This window comes from Rhincodon typus, chromosome 16 (genome assembly GCF_021869965.1).
Source record: "Rhincodon typus isolate 14 chromosome 16, sRhiTyp1.1, whole genome shotgun sequence".
In the NCBI taxonomy this organism is placed as follows: Eukaryota; Metazoa; Chordata; class Chondrichthyes; order Orectolobiformes; family Rhincodontidae; genus Rhincodon; species Rhincodon typus.
The window spans coordinates 19,070,290-19,096,499 of record NC_063347.1 but is presented as its reverse complement, the minus strand read 5'-3'; the positions used below and the strand labels follow the sequence as shown (position 1 = coordinate 19,096,499).

The following is a 26,210-nucleotide window of genomic DNA, read 5'->3' as shown; positions in this document are numbered from 1 at the left end:
GAAACGTCAGCTTTCCTGCTCCTCTGATGCTGCCTGGCCTGCTGTGTTCATCCAGCTCCACACCGTGTTATCTCTACATTTATGTAACATTTTTAAGGTGGTAAGACAGCTCTAGATGCTTAACAAGAACAATATCTATCAAGATATTTTTGATACTAAGATACAGAAGAAAGTATCAGAACAAATAACCAAAAGCCTGATCAAAGATGTAGATTTTAAGGAGCATCTTAAAAGAGGAGAGACAGGTAGAGAGAGGCGAAAAGGGTTATGCATTGAATTCAGAGCATAGGTTCAAAGCAACTGAAAGTATGATTGTAATGATGTAGCAGTTAAAATTAAGGATGTACAAGTGGCTAGAATTGAAGTGCACAGAAACCCCAAATCCTGGTAGGGTTGGAGGCGGCTTTAGGGGTTTAAGAGATAAATAGCTAGGCAACGAGGACAGAACTGGAGCCTAGTCTTTACTTACTTTGAAGCTTATATTTTTAGAGGCACACGCTCTACATAGTACAGCTCCAAACCAAGAACCAAAAGGTTCAGCCTGTTCCTAACTATGAGTCCAGGTGAATTCCCAGTTAATAGCCATCACCTGATTACAGTCAAACATAAAATTTATATGGAACAATGAGGGCATAGAGAGATTCAAAGACAAGGATGATTTTAAAATTGAAACATCTTCAATGGTTCCAGGAGTGACAGTCAGTAAGCAAAGATGAGGTTGACTGAAATGTGGAGTATAAGTTTGGGAGATGTACAATATGTACAGTAAAAAGGTGGAAGGCCAGCCAGGAGAAGTTTCAATGGTCAAATCTAGAGGTAACAAAGGCATGCATGAGAGTTTTAGAATTACTGACTCCAAGCTTGCTTTGAATCCAAACAATATCAATGAGATGACAAAGAGCACATTTGATCAGAAACTCATTTCAGGATCAAACACAAGACCAAGTATGCAAAATAACATTTCCCAGCTAAAGACAGTAGCCTGGGATGAAAATGATATTTTGGGAATGCAATTTGTGGCACAGAGTGAAGACAGTTATCCCACATTTAGATGAAATAAATACTTGCTATTCAACGTTTACTGATTTATTGTTGTCTCATGTACCAAGATACAGTGAAAAGTGTTGTTTTGCATGTTGTACAAGCAGATTGTGTCACACAAAGTGAATTGGGGTAGCACAGTAAAATACAGAATACACAGTGTTACAGCCACAAAGAAGGGGCAGAGAGAGATCAACATTAACATTTGAGAAATTTGTTCAAAAGTCTGATAAAAGCGGGGAAGAAGGTGTTCTTGAAAGTATTTGTACGTGTATTCAAACTTTTATATCTTCTGCCCAATGGAAGAGAGAATAACAGGGGTGGGAAGGGTCTCTGATTATGTTGGTTGCTTTCCCAAAGCAGCAGGAAGTATAGATGGAGTCAGTGGATGGAAGGCTGACTTGCGTGATGGACTGGGCTGTGTTCACGACTCTAATTTCTTGCGGTCTTGGGAGGAGCAGTTGCCAAACCACACTGCGATGCATCCAGATAGGCTGCTTTCTATGGGGTACCTATGAAAATTGGTAAAAGCCCTTGTGGACATGCCAAATTTCCTCAGCCTCCTGAGGAAGTAGAGGCGTTGTTATGCTTCTTGACCATTGCATCGTTGTGGGTGGACCAGTACAGATTGTTGATGACCATCACACCGAGGAACTTGATGCTCTCACCATCTCCACCTCAACACCATTAATGCAGACAGGGTGTGCCCTCCACTCCACTTCCGGAAGTCAATGACTAGCTCCTTTATTTTGCTGACATTGATGGAAAGATTGTTGTCTTTACACTATGCCACTAAGCGCTCAATCTCTTTCCTGCATTCTCTGTCTCGTCATCGTTTGAGATCTGACCTACAACGGTGGTGCCATCAGCAAATTTGTAAATTGAATTGGGGCAGAATGTGGCCACTGAGGAGAAGAAGACTGAGTACGCAGTCTTGCAGAGCACTGGTGTTGAGGACTATCGTGGAGGAGATTGTCAACTATTCTTCCTGATTGCGGTGTATGGGTTATTAAGTCGAAGATCCAGTTACAGAGCGGGGAGCGGAGACGGAAGTTTGTTTAGAATTATGGTGACGCAGGGAGCAGTCGCAGGCCGGAGCAGCAGCACAGAGTGAGTATAAAACTGACTGAGCTCAGAGGTCATGGCCTACTCTGTAGGGAGCATTTGGAGCGTATAGCAACAGCACAGAGTGAGCATAAAACTAAGTGAGCTCGGGGACTGCAGCCTAGTCTGCAGGGAGCAGTGGGAGGGCAGAGCAGCAGAACAGAGTGAGCATTAAACTAACTTGGGGCCCATTGTCGGTGCAAGAAAAACTGGAGTGACTTCACAGGGAAGCTGTGACCTGATTGGCTGGTAGGAAGTCTGCACTAAACTTAAAAAAAGAACACAGCAATAAAAGTATTAATAAATTAATTAACTCATTAATAAATTTATATAAACTAATGAAGTAATTAACTAAGTAGAGATGGCTGGGCAGGAGATGTGTTGTAGCTGTATGATGTGGGAGCTGGCTGGTCCCATTGCAAACTGCAGTGACCACATCTGCAGCAAGTGTTGGTTGCTCGAGGAACTTTGGCTCAGAGTTGATGAGCTGGAATCAGCTTCAAATACTGCAGCACATCTGGGGTAGGGATTGCGGGGAAGTATCTGGACACTTTGTTTCACGAGGCAGTCACACCTGGTAGGTTAAATACTTCAAATTCAGTCAGTGATCAGGGACAGCTGGGTGTGATTGCAAGTGAGGCATTTGGGGGATCCTGAATTCAATAACGGAGGAGCCTGAGCTCTTGACCTTGTCCAACAGGTATGAGGTATTTGCTCCCTGTGAGGATGAGGAAAAGGGCTGTAGGGAGGATGAGCCAGGTGACCATTGCACCATGGTACGGGAGGCTTTTCAAGAGGAGGAGAGCAAAAAGACAAGTGGTAGTTGTAAGGGACTCTACAATTAGGGGTTTGATAGAATTCTTTGTAAGCAGGAGCAAGAGTCCAGCATGGTGTGTTGCCTACCAGGTGCCAGGGTGAGGGACATGAGACTGACAAACTTGATATTGGAGCAGAAAGGCAAGGATCCAGTTGTTGTGGTCCATGTTGGGACAAACAACACAGGCAAGACTAGGAAGGAGGACCTGTTAGGGCATTATCAAGCATGAGGAATGAAATTAAGGAACAGGTCCTTAAGGGTTATAATCTCCAGATTACTACCTGTGCCACGTGCAAATTGGTTTAGGGATATTGAAAATTAGGGAAGAAAACACATGGATAAAGGAGTAGTGTGAGAAAGAGGGGTTTCATTTCATGGGTCAATGGCATCAGTTTTGGAACAGGAGGGATCTGTACTGTTGGGACAGTCTCCATCTGAACCGATCTGGAACCAGTGTTCTAGCGAAAAGGATAAATAGGGTGGTCACTAGGCCTTTAGACTAGTGAACTGGAGGGAAGGAAAGGGGGAAACAAAGTATAACGGTAAATAGAAAAGAAAGCAGAAGGTTAACATGTGTGCAGGAGGGTTTAACTACATTGAAAAAAGAAGTTAAGAAGGAAGGAAAACTCATGAGATATTATTAATGGAGATGTTAGAGTTAAAAAAAAAGGCATAAAAACTAGCATAAGGACAGTTTACCTGAATGCATTCGAAACAATGGAGATAAGTTAACGGCACAAATCATTGTGAATGAGTATGATTTAGTAGCCATTACGGAGACATAGTTGCAGGATGGTCATGACTGGAAATTAAATATCCAGAGATACCAGACTATTCGGAAGGACAGACAGGAAAGTAAGGGAGATGAAGCGCTGATATTTAAGGATGACATCAGGGCAATATAGTGAGAAGTGATATAGATTCTATGGAGAATAAAGGTTGAATCTATTTGGGTGGAAATTAGAAATTCTAATGGAAGCAAGCTGAGCCAGCTCCCTCCAGCTAGACAACAATACAAAGCCATTGGAGGAGTATAGTGTATTCTGCATCAAAGGCTACAGCGAAGTCAAGAGGGATGAGGACAGAAATTCTCTATGTTACAGTCACAAAAAAAAAGGTGAATTTTGACTTTGGCAAGGGTCATTTCAACACTATGGTCAGTTTGGAGACCTTACTAGATATCAAATTGCAAGAAAGATTTGGGAGGCAACACTACTTTTGCAGACTTTAGAGAGGATAGGTGGGTTGAAAATGGGGAGATATTTTGCAAAGCAGTAGGGTCAAGGATTGATGTTTTGAGGAGAAGGCTAAGGAAGGCCAATTTGAAGGAGAATGAACAGTACCTGAAGAAAAGGCATCATTAATAACAGCATAGGCCTAGAAAGGAAAGTTGAATTGCAAAAGGTTGGTTGGACGAGAATCAAAAGGAGCAAAATGTGGGGCCCATGACCAAAACATGATTGGAGAAGGCATCACAGGGAATGGACACTATCTAAAAGAAGTCAGAACATTATTTAAAGTTCACAAGAAGGCCAGTGGGGAACATTTGGACAAGTTTATCTGGTGAGAATAGAGAAAGGAAGACAAAACAGCAAAGCAGTAAAGTGGATGGTCTCAATGATTGTGAAAGAAAGTCTCACAAGCTCATCGCATTCATTGTGGAAAGTAAGGATGAAGGAGGCAGAGGACGTGGTTTAAAAAATGTGATAGAGAAACAGAGTTAACTTTTTGAATGTGGTATATCTCTTCTTCAGAAGTTATCATCATTTCATTCCTGGATTGTCTGCTAATTGTATGGAGAGCATAACAGTTTATATAGTCCTACCAACTCAGCCCTAGAAAAATTAAGGATGGGGAACAAATTGCTGGCCTCACCTTAACACCCATATCTCATGAAAAAAATAAAAAAATAATAAAAAAATTGTTAAAGATATTCAAATCTGAATTCCTTGGACTTAAGGGAGCAGGACTGGCATAAAATTAGGGTGAAAGACCGATGAACAATGTTAATGGCGATGCAGGATTATAGGTAGTTGAGATGGTGTGATTCAGTAGTTGCAGGAAGGCCATGGTGAAGGGCAAGCCAATACCTGAATAGTTGAAAATTTAGAAGCGAAGTGGCAAGGGTCTTGAGAGATTATTCTCCAGGGATGAGCACAGAATGAAATGTCATTGGGAGGGAAAATGAGAGTATAGGTAGAGCACAATGGAAAAAAAACGATGAGAGAGTTCCTTTTCAGCAATAACAACAATGGCAGAAGCTAGGCGACTCGAAATGGCAAGGCTGTGAGGAGAGTTTATATGGAGGGAGAGATTTAGAGAGAAAAGCAATGCAATAAAATCTCGGGAGAAAATGCTGCAAGAGTTGAGATAGCGATTGAAATTGCCAAGATGTTAAGTCATTCAGTGCAGAATGTGCATGAAAAACAGAAAAAAAAAGGAGTGATATTTGCATAGGCAAACGGAACAATATATTAAAAGTAAGATTTGAATAGTGGGATACTAAAAGGAGAAGTTTTAAAAGTAATACAGGAGGTAGGCCAATTGATAAAGGATACACCACCATCATAATGGTTTGAGCAGGGCTAGTCATTGAAATATACCCTCACAGGAAAGCTTCTCCAAAAAGTGTAAGCACACCTTCAGCCAAGTTTTCATCAAGCCAGTGATGTTAATGAGATCATTTACAATAATACGATGAATGACAAGGGCTTTATTGCAACATGAAGGTGCATTCTGGAAGGAAAATGTAGAGTCAAGCAGTAATAGTCAGTCAATCTGAGTCCACAGGCGTCAGAGCTGGGGTAGTAAAGAGGCTGGCGAGGTTTGGGGTGAAATTGTATGAATAGACTCAGATGAGGCAGCTGGGATTGTTATTGCCACAGTGCATTTTTCAGAGATGCCAAGAGTGGAATAAAGAGAAGTTCAAGGATCATTTAAAAGAGAGTGGGCTGGGACTGTTGCATGAAAGTAGGAATAAACATGATGAATTGGGGTTTGTGAAGATAGAGTACCTATGGAGGAGAACGTATGTAGTAAGAGAAAAGGATAAAAGGTAGAGAAGAGAATAAATAGAAGGAATAGACTCGAATCCAGAAAGGCAATCAATTGTCCATCTGACTGGATTTGGAGAAGCTGAGTCATAAGAAGAACATACTAGGTTCCCCAAATTATTCCAAGTGAAACAATAGAAGCAGTTTAGTCCTTCGTCTGAGGCATCCGGAAACATCATGCTGGAGTCTCCTTTGCAATCAGATGAGTAACAAGCAGAAATACACGGAGAATATGGGGATCAAAAACAAACTTGCTGGATAAGCTCAGCAGGTCTGGCAGCATCTGTGTTTTCGTCCTGATTTACAGCATCCCCAGTTCTTTCTGTTTTTATATAGAGAATATGGGAAAGTTTAGCTGGTGAGATCTTTCATTGGTGGATCATGGTGAAGTATACAAAGGTGGAACATTGTGCAATCACATTCATCCATTGAGAAGTTTAGCATTTATTCCTTTTCAGGTCACACCCCTGGACAGCAAATGTAAATTCTGAATCAGAAAGGACTGGGATTTGCTTGCGTGACAGACCAGAGGCACTGAATCCAAGAATGATAACTGTCAACTGGATTTGCAACAAAAGCATAGACAAGTAGATGCTATGTTATTAATTTCACAGTTTTTAAAGTGTCACATAATCAGAGGATCATATGGTGGTTCCAATACAGAAGAAGGCCAATCAGTGCTGTTTTTTGAAGGACATGAATATAATTGGAGAGAGTAGAGCTAAGATTTACAAGAATAGTTCCAGGAATGAGGGACTTCAGTTACGTAGACAATTTGCAGAAATTGGAGTTATTTTGAGAGGGTATGAGATAGAGGTGTTTAAAATCATGAGAGATCTGGACAGGTAGGGAAAAATTGTTCCCACTGGTGGAAAGGGCAAGAACCAGGGAAACTGATGGAATTTAAGTGATAAATAAAGGAAAGGTGACATGAAGAAAAGCTTCTGCGTATGCAACAAGAAAGTAAGTTCTGGAATTCAGTGCCTGAGGAGGATGGTGGAGATAATTTCAATCATGGGTTTCAAAAGAACGTTGGATCATTATCCAAAGAGAAAATGTTTGAAATGCTCTTGGAAAAGGAGTAAGGGAACAGGACTAGCTAATTTGTTCTTGCACAGCAGTGGAATGGACACAAGGATCCAAATTTTAGTGCTATCAATAATTATTGATAAACAAAATGGCATCAACTCGCTAGAAGAAATTACTTTGACTATAATGAAAAGAAAATTCTGTAACAAATAATACAAACAGACATCAAATCTGATGTTTAATTTAGTTTCCTCTAAACCCTGACACACCTCAGTTAAATAAACTTCCTGTTGGAGTCAGGACATCTAACCATCACTAAAAGTAGGAGTTATTTAAATGTGTAATTTTTAATATTTAAAAGTTAGAGCATCACATTTGTTAAATTGAGTATATATGATATTCACCAATGTTATATGGCACTGTAATATCAACATTAATATATTGTATGTTTACATTCAAACTTTACCTTCAATTAATTTAAAAGAATATTCCAGTAGCTATAACTCCCAAGAAAGTTAGCTGCTAGCTTTCATTGGAAGAAAAAAAACTTTCCCTGAACCATGACTACTATCTTTCACAGATGTGTATGAAATCGTAGATAAGAAATTGATAAAATACATATCAATATGTGATGCCAGTTCTCACTCATCCAATTTATAGATGCTTAATCCAATTTTCCCAACTGAGGGTTATTCAATAAATATTCTTTGTGAAAAGGAAGACAAAGCAAATTTTGTTATTTCAGATGAGTGGGTAGAGAATCTGTTGTTTATTTCCGGTAGAAGTCACTGCTAGATGTACTTTTTAACATTTTCACTTCACACTTACAATTCTCAGGCTTTCAGTTACTTCCTGACTATCAAAGACTTCATATCATCCATAGAAAGGGGGAGTTCCATTACAGCCTGCCAGTAACCCACTGATCATTAAAAAGAGGGTGGAATTTCATAGGAGTTTTTTTTCCCCAATTGAGGTTTGTTTTCCTGCCCAATCTGCTGCTGTATTCCATGAAGACTCCATTATAATGAAATAGTTAAAAGGGCAAAGTGTGCACCCCAGTTCAATGCAGAGTGAAGAAGAGTGTGCCAGAAGCAGCCCCCTGACAGAGGTAGCAATCTGGTGAAGACACAAACACAGGGTTACCAGCATGCTCATCACAAAGCGCGAAGCAATAGAGCTGACAGACTAAAGCATAGCTCTATAGCAGCACTGTATTCCGTTCATAACGTAGTTGACAAAAAGGGAAGTTCAGGGAAGAAGATGGTTTATAAATAAGCCCATCCTTAGCTGAGGAACAGCGGTTAGAGTGTAAAAGGCAACGGTGCAATGTTAGAAGCATCTTTAGCTTTAAGCAACAGGGGGAAAAAGTCCTGTTCAGCCTTGGCTAAGGTGCTAATTATCATCAAAGCTAATGCTCAGCCAATATACAATGACAGAGTCATAGAGTTTACAGCACAGAAAGAGACTCTTCGGCCCATGATGTCTCAGCTGCTCGATGACCAGCAAACTACTCAATTGGTCTGATATTTGGTCCATAGCCTTGCTATTGCACCTCAAGCGATCATCTAAATATTTCTTCAATGTTGTGATAGGTCCTGCTTCTACCACCCTTTCAGGCATTAAGTTCCAGAAAGAACCACCCTCTGGGTGAAAAACATTCTTCCTTAAACTTGCTGAAAGTTTTGTACACCCCAGCCTCTCTGCTCCATGGGAAATGACTCCAGGCTATCTAGTCTCTCTTCATTGCTGAATTGCTGCAGTCCAGGCAAATGTCCTGGTGAATCTCTTCTGCACCTTGTCTAGTGCAATCATATAATTCCTTTGGTGTTATGACCACAGCTGCACACAATACTTCAGCTGGGTCTGACTAATGTCTTATACAGCTCCACCATAACCTTCTTGCTCTTGTATTCACTGCCTTGACTAATAAAGGCTAGTATTCCATATGCCTTCTTAACCACTTATCCGCCTGTCCTGTTGGCCTTCAAAGGATCTGTGGACATGCTCACTTCCTGGGGCCCTACCTTGCATTGTGTACTCCTTTGCCTTGGCATCACTCCACACTTTTCAGGATTAAATTCCATTCGTCATTGTTCTGTTCATCTGTCCAGCCTGTCTATATTGCCCTTTGGTCTAAGGTTTTCTGCCTCACTATTTACCACTCTACTAACTTCCCGATCAACTTCCTCTTACATACATGTCTAGATCACTAATGTACACTAAAAAAAAAACAGCAGGAGACCCAGCACCAAACATTGCAGCATGCAACTGAACACAGGCTTCCAGTCACAAAATAACCTTCAAACATTACCCTTCTGCCTCCAACCACGAAGGCAATTCTGAATTCAATTTAACAAATGGCCCTGGATCTCATGGGTTCTTACCTTCTTGACCAGACTCCCAAACAAGACCTTGTCAAAAGCCTTATCAAAGTCTAGGTAATCTACATCCACTGCAATAAATACATGCACATAACTCATCACCTCCTTGAAAATCTCAAACAACTCTGTCAGGCAAAGCCTTTGACAAAGTGATGCTGACAATCCGTGATTAATTCTTGCCTCTCCAAGTGGATACTAATTCTGTCTTTCAATTGATTTCCACCAATAGTTTCCCTATCATTGATGTTAGACACACTGACCTGCAGTTTCCTGATTTGTTCATACCTTCATTATTTAATAATGGCACCACAAAGCTGGTTCACTTAAATGTGGCATTAGGAAGTGGCTAAGTAAAATGTAGAGAGAAAGAGGACCTTTAATCCATCTGGAAAAGCAAAACCAGCAGAGTGTAGTCAATCTGTTCTAATCAGTTTTCTCGCTGGGGTAAAGTTAAAATTACCCTGAAGGCAATGGGCCCTTACACAAAGAAAGAAGCTTGTGGTTACCAGAGTCCAAGATATTGTTCAGTACTCCTCAAAGCAACAATCTCAGCATCAACATTGGCCACTTAATCAGTGAACTGCCCTTCATAAAAATCGATAGTTTGCTTCTGTTTTGTCAATTCTATAATACTTGACCCCATTCACAACTCCTCAGATAATTCAGCAATTCATGTTGGCCTGCAGTATAAACCTATGAAATAGGGCAGAAAGGGAGCATTCCACCATTCAAGCCTACTCCATCATTTAATAAGATCTTGGCTGATCAGTTTGTGTTTCGAATTCAACATGTCCCTCTACTCCCAATAACCTTTGGCTCCCTTTCCTAACGAGAATTTATCTACTTCTGCTTTAAAAAAATATTTAAGTTGGAACTGGACAACATTCAGAACAAAACTGAGAAAGAGAATTTAATATTTATGCTACTTAACAGCTCAGTAATCAATATTTCCGATGGGAGGAATCTCTACAAACACTTGGTGATCTTCACATGCGTCATTGTTACATTTCTTCAACCTTCAACATCACTGGTGTTATCAGAGATGAGAAGCTTAACCAGGACCACAGTACTCAGTGGGTGTCTACAGGCATAGGACAGAAGTAAGGTACACTGTAACAGGCAGCTCTCAATCCTTTCCAATATGCACATGACCAAAGTCAGGAGTGCAATGCAATATCTATCAGTTATCAGGACATAAGTAGCTTGGAATCTTAATATCATCCAAGACAGAGCAGATCGTGTGATCAATAACCCTATGTTGGACTCAATGCCCACCTCCTCTATTACCAATGTATTTGGTATATATTCCAGCCAATCTGCAAACCAGGCCAATTCACAAGTTTAAACAAAATCCCAAAAGGTACTGAATATATGTATTTAAATCAGAACAGTGTTTATGGAATATCACGGATCCATTGTGTATTACAGATGGTCATTAAGCGGTTTCATTTTATTGACAGCAAGTGAACTCCCAGAGTAACAGCTGTAATCAAATCTCATCTTGATTTGACTAACTGCAGAACTCTCTTCCATTTTCCCTAGCAAAAAGGTTTTCTGGCAGTAGTCATGGACTATAATGCTGTTAAAGATGCACTTACATCGGAACAGAAAAGCCCTAGCTTTTGTCTGGTGAGTTTAGTGTGCTCGGGTGCACAAGTACAACAGCTTCACACCATTTAAATGTATTACAGTGGAGAGATTTCTTGGCTTGATACGGTCATTGTACAGTTTCTGGAGGAGGGGGCAATCTCTGTCAGAAACTTGGTGATTTCCACACGCGTGTATGATCAGCAGAATTTAATATTCAATTGACACAATTCAGCACTGAAAACGTCGACATTATTTTCAATAGATCAACACTCACAGAAGGAGTAACACACAATGCAGTCTAAATAATTGCAACTTGAATTCAGTGACCATCTAAAATAATGGAAAATTGAAAGGCGAAAGAAATAGTATTGGTTGCCCAATGTTTTGAAAAAAAAACAAACAAAAATTCTCAGCTAGGCAGTATGGTGAAAGTTACAAGCATCTCTAAAAAGAAATGAATCAGATGTTGTGGTGGATGGACCAGGTAGTAATGGGAAACTACAATTTATTTCAATGCCACAGGGCTATTGGTAGAAGAGCGATAAAGGATGGGGGAGGATTTCTTTTTAAATATCTGCCAGCCACCTAGTTCTTGATGGCTATCCAATGACTGCTGTTGCAAAACAAATCGTCAAGTAATGAGTGCATCAAGCTTGGGAATGTTGCTCCTCAGTTGAATAAACAGTCAATGTTAGCAACTCACGTACACTCAAAATGTGCTCAAACAAGGGATTGCACATGTGAACCAGTCTCGGTGCTCAATAAGAGAGAAGAGCATGGAATTCCACTATCCACTGAACTCATCAATTGTGAAATTCCCTTCAACCACTGGCTTACTTCTTTATAGATAAGCAGTGTAGCATCATACTTTTAAGCTAACAAATCATTTAAGCATAAAAATACATGTATATTTTAAGCATGTTTAAGATAAAACAATTTTGCTTGACATGATTAAGAGCTTCAACAATATTCAAAAAAGGAGGAAACATGACCAGAAATCCGGTCAAAGGGAGAAATCTTAAATATGGTTTCAAAATCACAAGGTCAGATATTTAGAAAGATCTTGACAGGAGAGACACTGAGAGGTTGTATCCCTTGACTGGGGTGTCTAGAACATGGGAACACAGGCTCAGGAAATGGGGCCAATCATATAGGACTAAGATGAGGAGAAATGTCTTCATTCAAAGGGTTGGGAATCTTTGGAATCCACTAACTCAGTGGATTGTGGAATGTTCATTTATGAATATTTAAGGTTGAGACAGACAGGCTTTTGGACTCTAAGAGAATTAAGGGATATGAGGAGTGAGCATGAAAGTGACACTTAAGCTGATGATCAGCCACGATCTTATTGAATGACCAAAGGTTTAATCGTCACTCCTGCTCCTATTTCTTATGTCCTTAGGTAGAGAAACAGAGGAGTAAAAGAATTCTTGAGAGTTAGGTCCAGGTAGCTGAAAGCTGGGCTGCAATGCCATCGCAAAGGGATGGGGCCAAATGGTCAAATTCAAGGAATATATAAAATACGAAGTAAAAATTAATAGTAAGGATGAAAAAGATCACAGAGAGGGCAGGGCATTGAGTTGTTTAAATACACGAATCAAAATTTTAACCTGGAGATTTTGAGAGGAGTAATAGGCAATTGAAATGGGTCATTAAGAATAGGTGCTCCAAGTGACCATGACTTGGGTGATAAACTAAGGACAGATTTTGGAGGGAAGAACTTTACACACCGAGGATGGAGAGTAGACCTCAAGCACAAACACATCGTGGGCTTTTGATCCCTTTTTCGGTTGTGACCACATCCAATATAAAAAGTGATCTGTACTTTTTCAAATTCCTGCATTTGATAGATCCAATAACAGTTCAATGTTTATGCCATTTTGTCTCATTTGTTGTTGGCTATCAAATTCTCCCGCTAAGATTCTCAAAAGAAAATAGGAAAACAAGTTTCATGCAATGAACTTTAATTAGTATGCTAATGAACTATAACTCCTATTACACTTTAAGAGAATATCAGATGTCAATTAATATGTTGAAGTACTTCAAAACGTGTAGTTATGAGCCAGTGCCTAAGTGTTACTGTGATGGTATTAGATAATGTTTTATTCATAGAATGGTACAAGTAAATCTCCTTCATGTAGATAAAACTGTTCATACATTTGGATTACAAATATTGGGCATTCACAAAGTAAACTTTCTCTTGAGCTACACAACTCCAGCTCAGAGTTTAGTCTGCCCTGCTTTGCATACATATTTTAGGATATCTTCAGTTATTATAAAAATATATAATTGTAGCAGTAACGATCTGTGACTATGCTCTCTACAAGAGCAGTTCACGACAAGAATTAAAAATTCATGTAAATAATTAAACTGGCTGATTCCACTGAACGATAAAGAGCTGTTAATTGTATTTTGATGTATGCATGCGGTGCATATCATTGATATAAATTTACATTATTACTAAGCAATGCAGAGATCACAGCTAAATATATCGCTGGCCAAAATAGGCACAACACATTTTCACGTGCTATATTGACCAAACCCTGTAAAGAAATTACCTGCTACAATGAACTATTGTTCCCAAGGTTAATGTGACATTGCGCAGATGCAAGTCACTGAACACTAAAGCAATGTATTGACAAGTCAAGATAATCAACATTTTTTTAAATTAAAAGAATGGCTATTTTAGTGTCAGCGTGTATTTATGCTTTTCACTACGAAATAACCTTACCTTCTGTTAGCGAAGTTTTCAAACGTCTACAGAATCCATTCATATCACCATAGGTATCTTGTATCTTTTGCACTGCCTCCGATCCACGTAGCTCCATAAGAGAGCGGAGTTCATTGAGAGAACACCCAAAATCACCTGCATGGTTAGACTCGCGTCTTTGGTTCTTTGGATAGAAATCCACCGCACTATTCGTCATGTCTCCCATTGTTTCCACAGTATTGCTTATAGCTTTATAAAGATATTTATGGCAGGGATAAGGTCAGTGCAGATTGTAATCAAGTTTCTGTTCAATCAGTACGATCAAAATATCCACTATTTTTATTTTGCTTTTGTACTGCGGCTTGCTAATGTAGACTCGCTGCACTTCAGTCTCATCAAGGACCGGAACCAAGAACCAATTAATAGTCAAATGGATCGCTGCAGGCCAGGCTGAAGTCCAGCGCCACTCCATATAGACTTTCCCATCGTGGTTGTCTCAGGTTCTCAGATTCTACATGGTCAGTTGGTTGCACAAACCTTTAGGAAGGGAAAGGAGCAGAAGAAAGCATTAGCAAACGTCCTTCACCACAAGTATCCAGGGGCTGAATAGCCCTGTCCCTGCAACATCAGAGAGTAACAGCTCAATCCTGTAAAGGGCTTAAAAGTGCTTCAGTAAAATACAGTTTGTTGCCGGAGCAGCCTTGACTGGTTATGACACTGATGACTGTCACAGGCACAGAGCTTTCCTGCAGTGGTATTCTTCACTTTGATCAGTACCGAGTGCACCAGCCAAATTAGATGGCTCATGAATATTAAACAGCAAGCCTGTATGCCAGGATCTCAGATGTGTCTCTAGTATGTGCTGTTTGTTCAAATGGTATTGTAGATCTTCATCGAAACATAAATGGTAAAATAAAGTAATTTCTAGAACAAAAATATGAAATGAATACTATTACCTATCCCTCAATCTGTAATCGAGACAATTTCTCATGGATAGAAATAAATGTACAATTAACTTTTCACCAAATAACTACCCATCTTGGGTATATGAAATTTTCAAAGCCTGACAACATTCTCACCTCTGTTCCCTGCTGCTCTTTGGCGTTCAAACCTCTTCTCATTCCATTGACTATTACACAGTGCAAGATGGCAGGGGTTGCTTTCTTTAATTATGCATGCTGCCCTGATGGCTGAAACTGTCAAAGGCTATTCTTGGAAAGAAGTTCTCCTTGAGGATATGAATTTGAACCCCAGAGTCAGGCAGCAGAATCTGCACCAATGAATTAAAATAAATTAATCCTTCTTGTTGCTCTCAGAAATACCAACCAGTCATGCCAGATGAATGATTTTCTACACTCCATGAAGGGACAATTTTACTTTAAGAATTTATTTTCCTATTGAAATTCACACATGCACACACAATTACAATTGACATTAATTATTTCAGGAATATAACTATTGAGGATATTATTTCACCAGGAGTATTTTCTCAAGCTCTAATTGATTCCAAATGCATTAGAATCAGTACTGATAGGTTTTACTAAATGGAGCAATTTAATCAGCTTGTTAATTTAATTTCCATCAGGGTGACTCAATAAACACCCTCTAATTGAAATATAACATTGTGCTTACAGAAAGCGTTATCAAGGAAAGGGCAACATTGATTCAATTCTTGGTTTAAATAGTCTTTCAGATATACCACTATTAATGAAATATAATACTTTACTGTAATATTTTTAGCTTTGTCACACCATGTGATACACACTTCTCTGATTAGGATATTATTATAGCTTACAGAAAAACGTGCCATTGTATGAGAATTTCGCGATTATGAAGGAGTTGCATTATACGTTATCACAGTGTTTGAGAAGGTCATTTAAAGGAAGTAGGAACAGCCGGGTGCCCGGCTTCACACTCCTAGCAGGAGTAGCAGATGGTACCACAGGGATCAGATTTTCCTCACTCTTTAAATGTAAGTTCTATCCTTTGAAAAGCAATATCCACATTCTAATCACCAATTTGGCATCAACTACTAAACATTCTGTCTGCTCCAGGTGAGGTCATTTAGTAAAGGCTTCTGCAAGCTGCTCCACAGCCCTCCCACAGGTCTCCAGCGTCATGAAGCGCTTTGGTAAATGGCAAGTGTTACATAAAACATCCATTCGTACAATCCTCTTATTTTGATTTAAATGCTTTGTTTCATGTTTTGAAATGTGTTCTTGTCCCACCAGCAATTTTGAAATGCGATATGAAGCACGGTGGAGCACAGAGACGTTAGTGATAGCTTGTAGCATCAGGCGAAAGACACCTGACCCACATGGCAAGACTCATTTAAAAGATATAAATATACTGATATAGATTGCATACAATTACTTTCTCCATCGATTTTTCTGTGACTCAGTCAACTATTTTGTGTGCATATTTTGTATCCTTCTTTCTGTATTCTCTGCCTGTCCAAGGTAATTATTTGGCCACACTTTGATCTGTGCTCCAGGTTCTATTTTTTGCTTGTGCACCATCTCCTCTTTGCTTTGTTTACATCTCTCCTTATACTTCTCCTTCACTGTATTTTCATACACTAGATAGAAAAGATGTATTGAGTGAATAAGATTATTCAATTGTCTAGAGCCTGAAAAGAGCAACTGTTTATAATTTTTATTTTGGTTTCAGCTGTATGAAACACAAATGAATTGAACATCCCCTGAATGTTTAAATCTGGCAGCAATTGTGCTAAAGCAGTTATCAGGAAAAGACAGAGGACTTACCACAAATCAGCCAAGCTGATTATAGGTGGTATTGAGCTCGCCTTTGTATGAGCGTTTCGATTTATAATCAATGTATCAAAACTTACTGACAATATCAAATTATGGAGGATGGCAAGCTGAGAATATGTCCAGGGGATTGCATATGGACACAGATTAGCTATGGGTATGCAGCAAATGTAGCTCATTGCAGATAAATCTGCAGTAGTCAGTCTTGGCAAAAATAACAAACTAGAAATATGTTCTGTTCAGTAAAAGCCTCATTTGAGCCAAGGAACTGAGAGATCTAGGGATTCAGCTACACAAACTTTTAAAAGCAAGAGAGAGCCTTCAAATGGAAAATGGGATTCCTGAAATCAGGTGAATCACTTTTTTTTTCTTCATCTTGTGAACAATCCTGAACATCTCCTCGATCATTGTCCCAAAGGTAATGCCACCATCAGTGCATTCTTCAATGCTCTACTCTTGAACTTGTCTTCTGGAGTTCACTTGCTTCCTCACCTGTTTTTGAAATAGTATAACAGTTCATTGATGATCCTTGTTGACTCTACCCTGACTATTCTAAATTTCACCACAGAATTCTGACTTTAAGTCCAGCTGTGTTGTGATTGCTCTTCATTCCCTGTTTATTGCCAGGATAGATGTGATTTTATAAGTGGGACATTGCCCTGCCCAGATATTTGTGTTCTGCCTGTGTTCAATCGTATGGTTGTTTTGGTTGTGTCAATGAATCTAGCCCTACTATTCTTTCTTACTTTTTTTTTCTAGTCCTTTTTGTTTTACTACTTTTCTCAATTCCTTTCCTAAGCGCCTCTCACCTGTCATTATGCCTGCTATGCTTCCATCTTTCTCAAATGCTGTGCCATCCCAAAAACCTACCCCAATCCTGCAACACTCCATGGTCTTCTGACTTCCCTAACATTCTAGGCTTGAGTCCTTTTCACGTACACCTACAAATTCCTGCTACACCTTCCTTGGCATCTTCCACAGGGTCCATTGAGGGAACTGTTGCTGCCTCTGTATGAGCTTCAAATCCAAGGATCCAAGCCTATCTTCTGATTATATGTCTGCAATGGGTGCTAATTTTGTTGATCTCCTCCCCATTCACTCACTGTTCCCACTGCTGACACTGTAGACTTTGCCAGTGGATCAAATATCACCATCCATCTCTACATCCCCCTTTTGTTTTTTCTTTATTCATTTGTGGGATGAGGGGGTCACTGGCTAGCCAGTATTTATTGCCCATCCCTAATTGTTCAGAGGGCAGTTCAGAGTCAACCACATTGTTGTGGGGCTGGAATCACATGTGGTCAGACCAGGTAAAGGATGGCAGTTTCCTTCCCTAAAGGACATGAGTGAACCAGATGGGTTTTTCCTACGATTGACAATGGATTCATGGTCATCATTAAACTCTTAATTCCGGATATCTATTGAATTCAAATTCCACCATCTGCTGTGGCAGGATTCAAACCCAGGTACCCAGAACATTATCTGGGTCTCTGGATTAACAAACCAGCATAATACCACTGGGCCATCGCCTTCCCCATAGACCCTCATTTGTGGATTAGACCATTGCCTTCCGTGAGCTACTTACAGATGCCTACATCGACATCCTGGCCTTGATGAAAATCTGACTGAGGGGCAAAGGAACTTTCTTCCTAAATGAAACTGTCCATGCAGCTGAACAATGACAAAAATAAGAACTTTTGAAGTAATAATCGCCCCCAACACTTCACAGGACATTTTAAACAAACCATGACATGAGCACAAAAACAGATATTTGGTCAGATGACTGGAAGCTTGGACAGGGTTCTAAGTTTTAAGGAGTGCCTTAAGAGACAGTGCACTTATTCAACCTCAGTCATAACAAGTCATCCTTGTTAAAATACTTAAATAAGCAACCAACCTTCCCAGGTGAAGAATGCTTGCCAGCGTCCAACCTGCCTTCATTGAAATGAGGAGTGGGTGGGTGTAAGGGAAATTGGGCCAGGTCCTGAAATATGTAACATCTTTAGCCATAACTGAAGGTTGGGATATAAAGTTATGACCATAACAAATAATTAACCAAGTTGTAATGCTTACTCAGTTCAACCTGAGGAGTCTTAATGTCAAGAGACTGAGTTGTGGGAAAAATCAGAAAAACTGCCAGGATTTGGTATTGAACTGAGAAGACAGACTACAGATAGGTAGATAGTTGATACCAAGTTGAAACAGAGATAAAGGAGGAAAGTTACATGAGAGGTGGGGAGGTTTAGGAAATGAAATGTTAAAGCTTAGGCATTGAGAGCATGGTTTAAACAAATAAAATCAGAGGTTATTCAGAAGGACTGAATTAGATGAACGCACATTATCAAAGAGTGTGATGGGGCTGGAGGAATTTACACAGATAGCGATTGGAAAGGTCATGGAGAGATTTGAAAACAAGGGTAGAATTGTAGGCCAGCAAGAAAGGATGTGATAGGTCAATTAAGCTGAGTGTGAGTTAAGACAGGAGCACCAGAGTTTTGGATGACCTTGGATTTATGGAGGGAAGAATGCAGGAAACCAGCCTAAAGTGCTTTGAAGGATAAAAGTTTAGAAGTAAAATGTCATAAATGAAGAGTTTAACAGCAGATGGGCTGAGGCAGAGATTAAGTTGGCCAATGTCATGAAGGTGAAAAAGACAGTCTTTGTTCTTGGGCGACCTTATTGGCTCACCACCAGTAAAGGTCTTTCAATGGTCAATTAACAACCAATAAGGGCATCAATTCACCACCAACATGATTACCTGCCTTCTCTACAGATAGGGTATCTAATGTCTGGCGACCCTCAGGTTAAACCATCACAAGACATCTCTCTCTAATAAGAGAGCAGCCCAGGGTCTGGGTGGACTATGGCGACTCTACCTTTTTATTGGCAGCTTGGGTTGGAAGGAGCCCATTTTCCCTAATGTTGGGACAACTGGGGCAGGGATAGGAACTAGAAGTGGTTAGTGATAGACAAGCGCCTGTCCTTATCTTTGAACTCTTTGAACACCCTCTTTACATGACCATCTCCCTCCCAATATCCCCCTTCTTATTGCCATTTCAGCCTCTCAAAGCATCACAACTGGGCCTTTCTTGCTGGGAGAGACAGGGAGTTAGTCACTTCCAATGTCTCCCTCGTGCACAGACCACTACACCTCTCCTTTTCAGAGTCCACAGGAACATTGAAGCTTGACTTTTGATCCACTTCCCTGCTAAGTTGCCCCGATGGGCAACCTGATGCAGTTTCTTGCTCAGGTCACAAAATTAATATTGACCTTTGATCCTGATGACATTAGTGAAATCGAACAAGTCTTAAAGATGGACCCAACTGCATTAGGAAGCTTACCTAACATATTAAAATCAGGAGCCATGCCCAGGGCAGGCAAGATAACTCAGTTCGTTTGAAGTGCCTAGTTGCCCAGTTTTCAATCAGAACATCAGGTTAGTCGTGTCGACTAGGCTGTAGACTGATTGGGCCACAATTTGAGTATTGGGTGCAGTTTGGGCAACCACACACAAAAACATTAATACAACCAAGAAAATGAGCAATTTAGATCCCAAAGAATAAAGCAGGAATAAGAGGACACAGTCACAATACTTTGAAACTTGAGGCTTTATTGAATGAAATAAAGTAATCAAGGAAACATCCAATAGAAATGTTCAAAATCTTGAAATCATAGCTGAAAACAGCAAATGCTGGCGATCATAATGGATCAGGCAGCATCCATGGAGAGAGAGCAAGCTAACATTTCACGTCTAAATGTCTCTTCATCAGAGCTGATGATGGATGCCGTGGATGCTGCCTGATCCATTGTGATCTCCAGCATTTTTTGCTTTCAACACAGATTCCATCATCTGCAGTAATTTGCTTCTACTTGAAATCATAGCATTGGTTATGCAAACTGATCAGCAGAGTGGGAACTAGGAGGTAATTTAGGATCAGAGTAAGAAGCAGAAAGGGCCAGAATACAAGGTAATTTTTTTCATGGAAATGGTTATGAGAATGTAAAATGAATTATCACAAAAGTCTATGATACTTGAGTCGATTAGGATATTCAGAGAAAGGTGGAAGGAAATGGCCAGAGAAATTAGATTAGAATAGGAAAATCCAAGGGTGATTGAGTATAATCATAAGCGATATGGAACAAGTGATCTTTTTCATCTTATTATAATATTTACAGTTGAATTTTTAAGATTTTGAGGTGAAGCTAAGATTTGATCACTATAACAAGCAGAAGGAACCTCTATTTAACAGTTCCAGCAAGAGGTCTAGACAAATACTCAAAACATTATCTACAGCGCAGTGTTACTGATCTACCAGAAACAATACTGGATGAAGCCATTTGTGTGAGTCGAACATTTCAAACTCAGAATTTATTCAGCATTTACCATCATTTATAATGCTGCCTTTCACTCACTCCTTCACATGTCAAAGAAATGTCTAGCTAACACCTCAGAGTTATGAGGGAGTGCAACTTATAGAAGAATTGATACTGTAAGTTCATATATACACATCTGATAGCATTACTCAGAGGAGTCTGTATGTGAGGGTTTGGTGAACATTCTTTCAAAATGGGTTGTTAACCAGAATAAATATCAATTGCTGCATGAATTAATAAAAATTCAAAAGTGAAATCCCAGCTTGAGAAAATTGGAAGAGACAAAGGCCTAAAAAAAAAATTTTTCGTCATTCATTGATTACGTCCATGATTTCCTACTTCCTAAACACTCTGGGTGGACATTCCAAGTTAGCATGAAGAAAATCTGGTTATACCATAAACTCAAGACAGATTTCCAATGAAATTAATCAAGTAATCAATGCAAATTTAGAGTGGTATCTTGAATTCCTGGCCCAAGAAAAACTGAACAAGGAGGAAAAGGGATAAGTAAAATGGAACAGTATATTTATCCACCAGAACTCCTTGCGTGATCATACTGAGTACAACTTTATGTTGTGGGTAAGAAGTATGTCAACCCAAAGCCTAATTTTTTTTTATTCACTGATGGGACTCGTGGCTGGGCCAGCATTTATTGCCCATCCCTCATTGGTCTTGAGAAAGTAATGGTGAGCTGTCGTCTTGAACCACTGTAGTCCACAGGTTGTAGGTTAACTCCAACACCCTTAGGGAGGGAATTCCAGAGTTTTGACCCAGCAACAGTGGAGGAATGGCGATATATTTCCAAGTCAGGATGGTGAGTGTCTTGGAAGGGAACTTGCAGGTGATGGTGTTCCCATGTATCTGCTGCCCTTGTCCTTCAAGATGGAAGTGGTTGTAGACTTGGAAGGTGCTGTCTGAGGATCTTTGGTGAATTTTCACAGTGCATCCAAAATGGGGTCCATATTTAAAAGATGAAAATGGGCATCCGATTATGTCACTAGGATGAACCCCATTTTAATGCTGGTGTTGAGAAAGAAAGTTGCTCCAACCTGTTTGAGGGCAATCAGCAGAAGTAGATGACCTTCCAGTAAAGTATTTACTTTTGTTAAGCTATGAGTTCTCTTGCAGGCCTTACAAGAGTTCCATGCCATCCACTCCACCAATCTCCTCATTTAATGGATCACCCTCCACCATTTCTGCCATCTCTAGCTGAATGCTATCACTCTATTTGTCAGGCTGCTGAAGGGACCATTCCTTCCATGACTCTATGCCCACTCTTCAATCACCCTCAACACTCCCCAATTCCATGCAAGTGCAGGAGATAAAACACCTCCCTTTTCAATTCCTATTGTCACAGTCCAAAGCCCTGATCTCTACTTCCAGCAGAAATGGTGATGTACTTGTACTTTTTTCAACTTAGTATTTTATAATTGCTGCTCACCATGCAGTCTTATCTACTTTGTAAAGACCCCAAAGGATTTGACTGCTTGCTTTGGGGAACATCTCAAAACATTTGAACAACACGTTAAGCAAGCTGTTTTGTGGTGTTGCCATGCAGTCGCTGTTTTCCGCAAACAGGATGCTGCTATCAATCCAAAAGGACATTCTACCTAATACACAATTGACCAACAATGTCTAGGAGTTTCAGTATGGTGCAATGGCAAGTATGTATACTGCACATTTCAACAACTGACTGATCAAATCAAACAGTATGCTCCTTCCATTGTTCGTATCATGTAGAGTACAGACCATACTAAAATGGTGCATGCTTGCAAAGCCCCAAATAAAACCCATGCTATTGGATACAATTCTATGATTTGGCAGCGTTGTGCAATCCTGGTTGTCCTAATTGCTACACTAATAACCAATTTAACATGATCAGTTGAGTTCACAATTTGGTTCATTATTGCTTGCTAGAAGTGACATACACAAGAATCCATTGTCTGTGAATAAAAGGGATATATTCCAGCCTTGTGCCTTTTGATTAATTACCAGCGGTTTGGTTGAGTCTATAGTTTCCGTTGCTTTCTCCATTGCAATTCCTTGGTCAATTGGAATCACCTTGCCAATCAATCAGCGCTCCTTTCACCTGTGGTATAAATTGCTGCGATCATGCAAAATTTGGCATTCTTGCACTTGCGCTAATGACTACAACGTGAAAAGATTTAGTCACACATCTTTCTTTTCAGCAAGATTTCAGATTTATTTTTTAAAGAAAATAGTTAATGGTCTCCCCTAAAAATATGACACTGCATGCAGTAGCATTTATCATAGGTCGTCTCCTCGTGTCTCTCCAAATCTACCTGGCCAAACCCTTCCCAAAAAGATATTACGTTTATCCCTGTAGCAAGAAACTGTTGTGCTTCATTAGATATTTGATTAGGTCAGTCAGTTGTTTGCTCATTATTCTCGGTGCTATGGAATCCAACCACAACATAAACAGACCAGGCTCCATAGAACTCAAATCTTAAGATATTTGCAGACCAAAGTTCCATAAATCGGAAAAGGTAAGCACTTCAAGGTTGTTAAAAACAATAATGTGGAGTTTGCCTGACTTCACATTAGGCTGTAAAACTCAACTGTGAGAGTAGGATTCTGAAATTTTAATCCAATTATTCAGTCATTGAGATAGCAAAACAGGAGCAAGCCGTTCAGCCATTCAATAGATCATGGCTGATATGTGGCTTAATTCCATTTACCAGTCTTTAGCCCATATCCACATGAGTGCCACTAGCTATTCCAGCATTTTTGTCATTCTTAATTACCCTGGGCAAGGTGGTGATCTACTTTCTTGAGCCGCTGAAGTCTTTGAGATGTTGGACACCAGGAATGGTGTTAGGAAGACAGCTCCAGGAGTGTGCCACAGCAGAAATGAAGGAGTGACAATATAGTTTCAAGTCAAGATGATGTGTGGCTTGGAGGGAAACCAGTAGGTGGTAGTATCCCCATGTATCTGCTGCCCTTGTCCTTCTAGATGATAGAGGTCACGGTTTAGAAGGTGTTGTCCAAGGAGCCTTTGTGAGTTACTGCATTGCATTTTGCAGATAAGTGCAGATTGATGATGAAGGTAGTAAATGTTGAAGGTGGTGAATGGGGTGCCAATCAAGTGGACTGCTTTGTCCTGGATTGTGTCGACAGAACTGCATCCATCCAGGTAAGGGAAGTGTACTCCATTACATTCCTGACTGGTACCTTGTAGAATGGTGGACAGGCTTTGGGGAAATGAAAGGTGAGTTACTTGCCATAGAGGTCATAGCCTCTGTCCTGCTCTTGTCATCAAAGTCATCTGTTCCCGTCAACTAGCTATATCTTTTAGGACTTGGCCAGCTTGGTTAAGCTGCTTTTAGAGATGGACATTGAAATTCCCCATCCAGAGAATATTTTGTGCCCTTGCCGCTCTCAGTACTTCCTCCAAGTGATGTTCAACAGGAAAGGGGACTTATTCGTCAGCCAAGGTGGGGAAAGGGAGGGTGGTAATCAGCAGGAGATTTCATTGCCCATGCTTGACCTGAGCTATGAGAGATTTCATGGGGTCCGGAGTCAACGTTAAACACTCCCAGAGCAACTTCCTCTGAATATATACCACTGTGTCACCACCTTTGGTGCGTCTACCCTGCTGGTGGGACAGAACACAGCCAGGAATGGTGATGGTGGTGTCTGGGACATTATTTGTAAAGTTGGATTTGGTGAGTATGACTACGTTTACCACTTTACCATTTTTATAGGACAGGTCTCTCAATTTTGGCACAAGCCCTCTGATATTGGTAAGGAAGACTTTGCAAGATTGACAATGCTAGGTTTGCCAGTGTCTAGGTTGATGCTGCATTGTCCATCAGTTATATCCCTTTCTTCAGGCTTTGTAGCAGTTTGATACAACTAAGTGGCTCACAAAGGCATTTCGGAGAGAATCAATCATATTGCTGTGGGTCTGCCATCACACAAGTACCAGAACAGGTAAGAATAGCAGGTTTTCAACAGTGAACCAGATGTGCTTTTGCAACAAGCCACAATGGAGAGCCAGAGTTGGATTTTCAATCATATTTAATCCTAATCCATTATAACCTGTCATATTGAGGATGTGACAGGTGGCACAATAATAATCAAACAACCAGGTATAAACTATATACATACCAATAATACCAGTTGGCTACCACTCATGATCTATAGAAAATGCTTTTTATTCTGATAAACTGACATTTTCTGAGAAGTTTTAATCACAGAGCATATTTAGTTTAATTTAATTTATGTGTTCAGCACTGTGCAGAGTAATGAATTCTCTACAACTGTATGCTCCGCTCTATGTATTTCTAACTGTTCTCTCCTGGTTATTCTGTCCAGTTTTGTGTCCCTTCCTTTGACACCTATTATCGCTTCCCCTGTTTTTTGAGCTTTTAGTCTTCTTTCCACAACATCTAATTCACCGGCTATGTGTGACCCTTTATTGCTAGATAATTCTCGCTTAATGATTCTTCCTTATAACTTCAAAATGTAACTTTGCTCTCCAAAGTACTGTTACCAAGGAACAGGACATTCAATTTATCATATAACACATCCCCGTTCTGTATTCCTTTCCAGATTGACAAATGCAGGGGAAATTTTCTCATAAGTAGCCCAATGAGTGTCCATACCAATTCTCAGCCTGTGAAGTTCAGAACTTTCTTCACTACAACAAATTTTTTTTTGGATTAATAACTCATCTAGACTTCAAAGAAAATCATGGAAATTAATTATGAAACATAAAGTATATTTGTCCCATATGTTTCCAAGATGTAATAAATGACCATTCACAGAATTTCCCCTATCTTGTGTGGTGGGAGCATTGGGGAAAAAGATGCAAAAATTTGGAGAGAATGAAAATATCAGAATCTCGATTTCAAGAAAGATTTCAACAATCTTCTCCTCACGTCCTAAATGGTGACTTCAGAAATTTGTCAGTGAGCAACGACTACCTTATTTCCATGTATTTGCATCTCATGAAAGCCCAAACTCATCTTATTTACATGACACTTCCCTGAGAAACTAGATAGTGCAAATACACAGCTTGTAAATCAGAGCAGATACTTGACAGCTCAGCTCACTGAATGTTTACCCTGGCCATCATCCAACTGTTTCCTTACAACAACGTCCCTGTACGACCCACGGCCACCATCCTTCTCGACGCCTCATCCTCTCAAGTTTACATCAACAAACCACCAGCCTCACCACACTATCGTGCTTGCTCTCTCAAACCAAACCACTTCAATTCTTCAACAGATAACAAGGTGTAGAGCTGGATGAACCCAGCAGGCCAAGCATCATCAGAGGAGCAGGAAGGCTGACGTTTCGGGCCTAGACCCTTC

General features: G+C 40.0%; 1 protein-coding gene and 1 long non-coding RNA gene across 18 annotated transcripts in view; one reads left to right on the top strand and one right to left on the bottom strand.

The window, feature by feature from the left end:
- Positions 1–26,210, bottom strand: part of atp2b2 (ATPase plasma membrane Ca2+ transporting 2) — a 627,627-nt gene that overhangs the window by 345,998 nt on the left and 255,419 nt on the right. For 5 of the 17 annotated variants that reach the window (XM_048606384.1, XM_048606387.1, XM_048606391.1 and 2 more), the window contains exons 1-2: positions 14,805–15,186; positions 13,747–14,262 (exon numbers count right to left, since the gene is read on the bottom strand). In XM_048606384.1, coding sequence (XP_048462341.1) covers positions 13,747–13,951 — 205 coding nt within the window. In that variant the 5' untranslated portion in view covers positions 13,952–14,262; positions 14,805–15,186. Of the gene's footprint in view, positions 1–13,746; positions 14,263–14,804; positions 15,187–26,210 lie in introns of those variants that run through there. The other 12 variants (XM_048606379.1, XM_048606382.1, XM_048606383.1 and 9 more) reach the window with 4 other exon arrangements.
- LOC125485118 lies at positions 15,591–16,048 on the top strand. Its single transcript, XR_007263895.1, has 3 exons — positions 15,591–15,697; positions 15,780–15,856; positions 15,957–16,048. It is a non-coding gene; the product is annotated as an uncharacterized LOC125485118 (long non-coding RNA).